The sequence below is a fragment of the Aulonocara stuartgranti genome (genome assembly GCF_965226115.1).
Source record: "Aulonocara stuartgranti genome assembly, chromosome: 8".
Classification (NCBI taxonomy): Eukaryota; Metazoa; Chordata; class Actinopteri; order Cichliformes; family Cichlidae; genus Aulonocara; species Aulonocara stuartgranti.
In genome coordinates this window covers 15,474,512-15,483,580 of record NC_138959.1, presented here as the reverse complement: position 1 = coordinate 15,483,580, position 9,069 = coordinate 15,474,512, and the positions used below count along the sequence as shown (strand labels likewise).

Genomic DNA, 9,069 nt, shown 5'->3' with positions numbered 1-9,069 from the left:
GGGCACCCTGATGAAAAGTGGGCTACTGGAACAAGAAGGCATTGGTGGGCAAGAGATGAAAACAGGGCGTTGTTGGAATGCTACTATGCAAGTAACCCTGGCGGAAGGGGCTACATGAATAGGATGAGGGACTGATGGATGGATATATATATATATATATATATATATATATATATATATATTAAATTCCCCTCTCACCCCTGTGGACAGTCTATTCTTCAAACTCAGAGCTTGAGGGTCCTGTGCAGTACCTTTGGTGTTCCTAGGAATGTGCTTTTCTGGACAGAGACCTCAACACCTGACACCGACCTTGTTAATCCAGACGATGTCTGAGTTGGTATGCCTTCAGTTATCCATCTCTCACTCATATCCAAGGTAACCTGGGTTATCATGGGGTGTTTAGTGGAGGGACCCTTACTCAGTACATACAGTCTGGATGGCAATTGAACTGACCGGGTTTGACATCAAGTGTACATCTTTGAGTTTCCTTTTTTGAGACACACACATATATGTGTGCAACCTCACCGCTTGATGCTAATATATACTACACACAGGTTCTTATAATTTTATTAGAATAAACTCGTCTCATTCACAAAAACTGAATTAAACATCAAATTTCAGTTCATCACAAACATGTAACGTATTTACATGCAAAAAATTTGTGAATTCACAGACGAATGAAGCATTTATCAGACAAAGGAACAATCATAAGCAGCACCTCATTATCGCAATATATTTGGGCATGAGTGTTCAGGGTTTTCATTCTATTTAAATAGACAACTCTTTAATAACTCATAATTCATTAAATCAAAACGGATAAAAAATGAGACCAATCCTCGAAATCATGTCTCCAACTTGATATAACGTAGTCACAATCAGACAAGATTGGTTTATGACAGTTTGTACTGTTGTCAGTCACATAAGATGTATGTAATGAACATACAGGAAATATAAAACAAATTTAAAAACATAAACCTTCAAAAATGTCATTGTATAGTGAGCCTTTCTGATTTTGTACTAATAGTAGCGTCTTCCATCATCGTGTGTGTAGTGCGGGTTGCTGTGGCCTTGGTTCTGAGTATACGGGTTGATCCTGGGCTGATTCTCGGCATACGGGTTGTTCTGAGGTCGAGTCTGACCGTATGGGCGTATGTCCTCTGGTTCATCATATAACCGCTACAGAGAAAAAAAAGAATGAGAGTAAATTTAACAGTAAACACTAAAAAATCCAAAAATCTGATGAACGTATCTCTTCTTTATACACACAGAGGAATATTCTGAGCCACTGTTCATATGTCCAAAGTTTTGTCGGCCATTGTTTGGTTTCATCTCCAGGTTGGTCCTGTTGTCCATGCTGTTGGTGGTGGTGGCAGCTCGTGGGAACACAGGCACCCCACCATTCTGAAAACCTGAATGGCCATTGGCTGACCTGTTAAATGAGACTCCCTGGCTGTGGCCAAACTTGTTGCTAGCCATCGGTTGTGAGGCAGAACTCAGGTTAGTGTAGGGTTTTTCCATTTCTGCACTTTTGCTCTTCTTGGAGGTTTTGTTTGATTTTCTGAAATCACAGCAGGAAAAAAATATTGTAATTCACTATTGAGTCTGTCAGACATGAACAAATTCTCTTGATTTTAATTGCATTTGCATCTACAATAAAGCCTAAATCAAAGTGAGAAAAACACTTTCTCACATTTATGGGGGCAAATGAATTGCTAAGAAACTTACTGGGTAGCTACTACTGGTAGAAGGATGAGGGCTATGAGCAGCAGTCCTCCAAGCACAGAGCCCACGATTACCAGAATGAGCTGCCAGTCTAATAAAACACAATGAAGAGGACATCAAGGCAGGTTATTTAAAAACTTTTATTAAATTTTCCAGCTTTTGAATAACCTTTCTATCTATTGTATCACATGTTGTCATTAATCTTGTGAGGTTTTTCTTTAAATAATTGTCATTAAGTAAGCATGTTTCTGCTTTCACTTTTAAAAACATGCAGTATACTCACTTTCTGAGCAGTTAAAACCAGAATAACCAAATGAGCATCTGGAAGACAAGAAGAAGGTTGATTCTAGGATTTCTTTTAACGCAAGCTTTATAACAATAGAAGACATACAGGAGGGGAAGGAGTACTTACTTCACACACTCATTATCCTTAAATTTTTCCCCAAGGGGACAAGCTGTAAAAAGAAAAATTGAAACACTTTGTCGTTTGCTTACATAAGACACACACAGACACACACACCACTTACTTTGCTCAGGTAATCATCTTACCAATGCACATTCTAGTACTGTAGTCTGTCTTCTTGTAGCCTTCTTTACAGGTACAGCTGAAAATTCCATCGCTTGATGTGCAATTTGTATTTTTTTCATCACAGGGAGTGTTATCACACAGGTTCTTAGCTTTAAATGAAGGAGAGAAAAAAGTCTCAGTACTCAAAGACATGTTTCATAACATGTACAACAGTGAAATAAATGAATCACTAATAATCCATGCAATAAACCCTTGAATGAAATTAACAGCATGACTTCAGTTTAGAAATATTATCATCAGAACATCATAACTCACTGAATTATAAATGCAAAGATTAGAATATATGTAATGGCAACAGCTGTCCTGATTGTGACATCCATTATATTGTTATTACAGCTAAATCATCTTTGACAGATGGGTGAAAGAGTTTCATTTAAGATTCTGAAACACATCTTGTCAATTGTATTCTTTTTGAAAATAAATCTATATCTACAGTGAGTCTTGTTCTAGAAATATATCGATAAAAAACACAACACACTAGAATACATGTAATAAACTTACTCTCAAAGGTCTTCCCAATCACGGTACACTTCACGTCCGGACACTCTTTTAGTGTTTTCTCAACTTCAGCTACTTTGATATTAGAACTGGCTTTGAAGGTGATGTCTACTAATGCATCGACCTTCAAAGCCGTATTCCTTGACCTAGAAGTGGTTCTTGGCCTGTAAAGGAAAAATCACATTTAGTGATAATTGCATCCTGTATTTACTCAGGATAATAACATAGTGTTCTGTGATGTAAAATAGGCTGAAAAATGGTACGGTAAAAGTTGTTGTCAGTCTGAGACTTACAGGAGTTTCAGCACTATAGATCCAGAGTAACCATCCTTCCCATTATAAACGTTATCAAGCTGTGTTTTCAAAGGAAAATATGTTTTGGTCAAGATGAGTAAGATATAATTGTTTTCAATTTTAGCTTAAATTTATCTTGTAATGTCAAGTGCAATTTCAAAAAAAATGTCTATAAAGATACATTTATTGATAGAGAGTACTACATGATTACTTACCTCAGCAATAATTATATCTGCAGTTTCTTTAAATTCCTTTGATGTGTGGTTTCTCATTTTGTCATTAAAATCTTTATTTAGTTGAAGTTTTCCAGGGAAAACTTTGGCTGAAATCAAGAAAATAACATTATATGTTACTATATAATCTTCATTATGTCACTGTCACATAAACTTAAAACTTCATAGCGGCACACAAACAAATACTTACAACGTTCACAACTCTTTGAAACATTGTTGTAGAAATCACCAGCCAGGCACAAGCATACATATGTGTCGTTATAACGGACCTCACAGGTGCTTCCAGTGCCACAGGGATTTGAATTGCAGGGATCTTTAAAGTGAGAAACAAAACAAGTGCGTGCACACACACACAATTTGAAACACTATATAAGCAGTATAACCTGTGAACATTTGGATCCAGAGCAATCGAATTACCTTTAAATTGAGTAGTTGGTGTTGCAGTAGTTGAATCGCCTGTTGTTGCAGTAGTTGAAATGTCTGTTGCTGCAGTAGTTGAAACGTCTGTTGTTGCAGTAGTTGAATCGCCTGTTGTTGCAGTAGTTGAATCGCCTGTTACTGCAGTAGTTGAAACGTCTGTTGTTGCAATAGTTGAAACGTCTGTTGCTGCAGTAGTTGAAACGTCTGTTGTTGTAGTAGTTGAAACGTCTGTTGTTGCAGTAGTTGAATCGCCTGTTGTTGCAGTAGTTGAATCGCCTGTTGTTGCAGTAGTTGAAACGTCTGTTGTTGCAGTAGTTGAAACGTCTGTTGTTGCAGTAGTTGAATCGCCTGTTGTTGCAGTAGTTGAAACGTCTGTTGTTGCAGTAGTTGAAACGTCTGTTGTTGCAGTAGTTGAATCGCCTGTTGTTGCAGTAGTTGAAACGTCTGTTGTTGCAGTAGTTGAAACGTCTGTTGTTGCAGTAGTTGAATCGCCTGTTGTTGCAGTAGTTGAATCGCCTGTTGTTGCAGTAGTTGAAACGCCTGTTGCTAAGAGGTGTGTTTAAATGCAGTAGTTAGTACATGATAACCTTTGTTCATAACTTTTGAAATTTTATACCCAGGAAGCAAGCCAGAAAAAAATCAATCAAAGTTATTAAAGCAGGATCATACAGTATATGAGCAGGCATGAAACGCAGGAGAAAAAGGAGAAGTAGTTTGTGGGGGTGTCAGTGTCAAACTCACTGAAAATGTTCTTTTCTGATAAAAATGCCATTTCACATTTATATGGATAATACATAAATAACTCTAACTAAAACATGAAGATATATTAATTATTTACTGATTTTATTTTTAATTAGGAAACACAGAGTTAAATTGGATTATTTCTCAGTCTCAGTAAGAGAGCACCAGCAGTGACACAGACTCTGCATGGAGAACATAAAGTTCACTCAACCATCATTTAGGTTTCAGACATGTAAAGCATTAAACAGTTTGCAGGATCTGAAGTGAACAAAGAGACTTCCTTTATTGTTCCATGCCAAAAGGATGTGGTACAACAACAGGGTCATAAAATAATAAAATGAAATATTGTGGGACTGTTGACACAGACACACTGGTCAAATTTACTTATGTATGTGCTAAACCAGCCCAGATACACAATGGCTGCAAAAGAAAGCTGTTCGAGTTACACAATTATTACAAACATATGAGTGTATAGAATTTGTATAGAAGCAAAACAAAAGGGGAAAAGAACTAGTAACTGTTAATCATGAAAATAATATTCTCATATTCAAGCTAATTTGAGATATTTTGATTAGAGAACATTAATCCAGGCAGTCTTACGCCATGGGTATCTCTCAATTTCGCTGTTACAGCCGTAATCTTGGATCAGGAATGACTGCAAATTCTTAAAAAAAAAAAAATCTATTCATCTACTATTTATATAAAGCCTATTAGGCCCCACCTGTGTACATAACAGTTTAGACTCAATTAAAATGAAAACCTAATGAAATTAAAAAACAACAATATTAAAATGAATATTTCACCTCTTAAGTTTATCTGATGTTTTCATTTGTTAATATGTGCTCTACCGTGTTACTCTATCATCATCATCATCATCATCATCACTATTAAACTGAAAAAAAAGAGGATTTTAAAGTTGATCCAATAAAATCAGGCTACTTACTGAAAATGGCTACAACAAGCCAAAGGACAAACAGGAGGATGAATTTTTGAGCCATTGGAAAAATTAAAAACATCTTTACCACAGGAAAAAAAAGTCAATGAAGGTTAGAAGTGGCCACGTCTGTAGTTCTCTAAATCTTTGGGTTTAAAACTGATAATACTCCTCCACTGGCGGTTTTAATGAGTAGCCACTCCTCATTTAGGCAGTGTGCTAAGTGCAGGTCACGCCCAGGCCAGGAAGCCCACTTTTCAAGCCTTTCGTCCACCTATCAATTTTCCATGACTTTTTTTGCCAGCTTGGTTATCTAGTGGATATTTTAAAGGCCAGTCCAGAACAGCGTGGTGCTGATTACAAACATACAATTCACACGCTATTACTTTACCATATGAGCTCTATGAAGTGCAGAGAAAAAGGATTATGTTAGGTTGTGCAAAAACAACATTAAAATTACTGTGAACCATCAGGATCGATTGGGAGTTAAAACCAAACAAAGTGAAGAAGAGAAACAAGACTTTCATGAAAAGTGGCCCCAAACCTTTTATTTTCTATGGTTATGCCTAATTTACATCATATATCAAAACTAATCCCATAAACAGTGAAGATAAATCACTTTTATGGTTAAATCAGGTGCTATAATAGTATAACAGATTTTAAAAATTCAAATAGATTTTTTTGCTTGTACTTATAATTGTGGTGACCATTTTCCACTGTTGAAATTTAATCCTAACATATGAAACTATGGAAGCCATTTCCAACATTGACATAAATAAATTTCCAGGTAGAGCTTAGTCAAAATGTCACATTTTTGAGATTGTGACCCAAAATATTGACCTATGAATGCCAAGAGAGTGCAGAGAGAAATGTTCTTCTTGGTCTTCAGGTTCAAGTTTTCTTTTTTTTTTATTTATTTATTTATTTTTTTTAGTTGTGAGCCTAGCAAAATAAAACATGTGTGGTTGTTTTTACTACTGAAAAAAGAAAGAACATTTCCTGGCAGAGCTAAATTATAGCTTTGAGTTACTATTTCAAACTTTTGACTTCTGGATGGCATATTATTGGATCATCAAAAACAATATTAAAATTACCCTTTGCTCTTCCTCATTGCTTGTTAGTTAAAACCAAACAAAGTGAAGCAGAGAAAGAAGACTTCCTGGTAAAAGTTGACCCAATATTCTTATATTTTTGTAGAAAATTTAGAGATAGATTTGATAGTTATTTTTAAACTAAGGGCTATATAACTAAAGATTATGGTTCATCACACTTATAAGGTGTCCTGGAAACTAGACGGGTCGTAAAACAGTGGCGAGAAGGCTAAAGTGACCTTTGATTTCTAGATGTCATATGATGTGAGATAACAGTCGGTGTAAATTACTAAACAACTAAAATTATACAAGACTGAAAGACTTGAAAAGACTTGAACAGAAGATTCTAAAGTTTTAAAGTTTAATGAGAGCTATCATCGCAGCACCACCCATGAAATTACATTATTGCCAAGTTAACCTTGAACACATTTGAATTGTTATAGTTTTACACAACATCACTGTCACCATGGTCACCAATGCAAAACAAAAAAAAATAGTTTTAACCAAAATTCATACTAATAATAAGAATAAGAATAATAAGAATTATTAGAATAGAATAGAATAGAATTCAACTTTATTGTCATTGCACATGCACAGGTACAGGGCAACGAAATGCAGTTTGCATCCATCCAGAAGTGCTTTAGTGATATAGATATATTACAATATATATTAGCAATAATATAGATATGTGAGTATATTACAGAAATGGGTCTATTATGGTATGTTATAATGTACACGGTATGAAGTATGTTGTGAATATTCTATAACTATAAGTATGTACAGGCTGTAGTGAGTACAAGCTATGTACAGGATATGAACAGGATATAAATATGAAAAACTATACAGAATATGAAATAAATAACTTTACAGAATCTGGGATATACAGCTATACAGAAATGGGAACTATGCAAGTTGTAAACAGTTGTAGGATTAAAGATTATCGAATGTACAGAATGATTATTTACACAGAGCTATACAGTAGTGCAGTTAAGATAAGTGAGGGTGTAGATAGTTTCTACAGAGGCTATATAAAGTGCTAGTGGTTGTGAGTGGTGGTTCAGTCCATGTTATTATTGTGTTTGAGGGTACAGTTGTCCATTGTGGGTGTGTGTATGTTCAGTCCATGAGTTTAACGTGGGTCAGATGTCAGGAGGCAGAGTTCAGGAGTCTGACAGCTGTGGGGAAGAAGCTGTTCCGGTACCTGGTGGTCTTAGTCCGGAGGCTCCTGTGGCGCCTCCCAGAGGGCAGGAGGGTGAAGAGTCCATGTGATGGGTGACTGGGGTCTTTGATGATTTTCCCAGCCCTTTTCAGACACCGCTTCCTGTAGATGTCTTTTATGGCAGGAAGTGGTGCTCCGGCGATGCGCTGGGCAGTTTTCACGACCCTCTGCAACGCCTTCCGGTCCGAGGCAGAGCAGTTCCCGTACCAGACTGTTATACAGTTGGTCAGGATGCTCTCGATGGTGCAGCGATAGAAGTTCACCAGGATGTCTGAGGACAGGTGGTTCTTCCTCAGAGTCCTCAAGAAGAAGAGGCGCTGGTGAGCCTTCTTGACCAGCTTGGAGCAGTTGGTCGTCCAGGTGAGATCCTCGGAGATGTGGACTCCCAGGAACTTGAAGCTGCTCACACGCTCCACAGCCGTCCCCTTAATGTGGATGGGTGGATGTGGGTCAGCATTCCTCCTGTAGTCCACGATGAGCTCCTTGGTCTTCTCGGTGTTAAGCAGCAGGTTGTTTCTGTCGCACCACTCAGCCAGACGATCCACCTCCTCCCTGTAGGCGGCCTCATCGTTGTCACTGATGAGGCCAATCACCGTGGTGTCATCTGCAAACTTAATGATGGTGTTGGAACCATCAGCAGGTCTGCAGTCGTGGGTGAAGAGGGAGTAGAGGAAAGGGCTCATCACACAGCCTTGTGGTACACCGGTGTTCATTGTGATGGTAGATGAGCAGCGGTTATCCAGCCGGACATGTTGGGGGCGGTTGGTCAGGAAGTCCAGTAACCATTTGCAGATGAGGGAACTGATACCCAGGTCTGTCAGTTTCCTGATGAGTTGTGAGGGGTGGATTGTATTGAATGCTGAACTGAAGTCTATAAACAGCATTCTGCCGTAGGTGTTGTTGTTGTCCAGGTGTGAGAGGACAGAGTGCATTGCGATGGAGACTGCATCCTCTGTGCTCCTGTTCCGGCGGTATGCGAATTGGTGGGGGTCCAGGGTGGGGGGGAGACAGGATTTGAAGTGTGCTAGGACCAGTCGCTCTAAGCACTTAGTGATGATGGGGGTGAGTGCTACTGGGCGGTAATCATTGAGGCAAGATGGGTTGGAGTTTTTGGGTATTGGGACGATGGAGGTGGATTTGAAGCAGGCCGGTACCACAGCGTGGGCCAAGGACAGATTGAATATGTCTGTGAGCACTCCTGCAAGCTCCCCAGAACACGCTCTGAGAACATGCCCAGGGATGCCATCAGGGCCTGCAGCCTTGTGGACATTGATCCTGCTCAGCACCGCTCCTACAACGGTGGGGGAGAGAGTCATAGGTTGGTGGTCT

At 38.5% G+C, this 9,069-nt stretch overlaps 1 protein-coding gene across 1 annotated transcript; it reads right to left on the bottom strand.

The window, feature by feature from the left end:
* Positions 1 to 559: 559 nt before the first annotated feature.
* On the bottom strand, positions 560 to 5,596 carry muc13b (mucin 13b, cell surface associated). The gene is made up of 12 exons (XM_082545034.1): positions 5,440 to 5,596; positions 3,753 to 4,301; positions 3,526 to 3,648; positions 3,318 to 3,424; positions 3,103 to 3,161; positions 2,813 to 2,973; positions 2,272 to 2,400; positions 2,135 to 2,177; positions 2,006 to 2,043; positions 1,726 to 1,813; positions 1,267 to 1,558; positions 560 to 1,176 (listed from the first exon to the last, which is right to left on the bottom strand). The coding sequence occupies exons 1-12, from the start codon at positions 5,510 to 5,512 to the stop codon at positions 1,018 to 1,020; spliced, it is 1,821 nt and encodes a 606-aa protein (XP_082401160.1). The 5' UTR covers positions 5,513 to 5,596; the 3' UTR covers positions 560 to 1,017.
* Between the last annotated feature and the right edge of the window lie 3,473 nt (positions 5,597 to 9,069).

Coding starts and splice junctions, on each gene's coding strand:
- muc13b (XM_082545034.1), bottom strand. CDS start 5,512: ATGTTTTTAATTTTTCCAATGGCTCAAAAATTCATCCTCCTGTTTGTC. Junction 3,649..3,752: donor ACCAACTACTCAATTTAAAG/GTAATTCGATTG, acceptor CTCACTTTAAAG/ATCCCTGCAATTCAAATCCC. Junction 2,974..3,102: donor TCTATAGTGCTGAAACTCCT/GTAAGTCTCAGA, acceptor TTTCCTTTACAG/GCCAAGAACCACTTCTAGGT.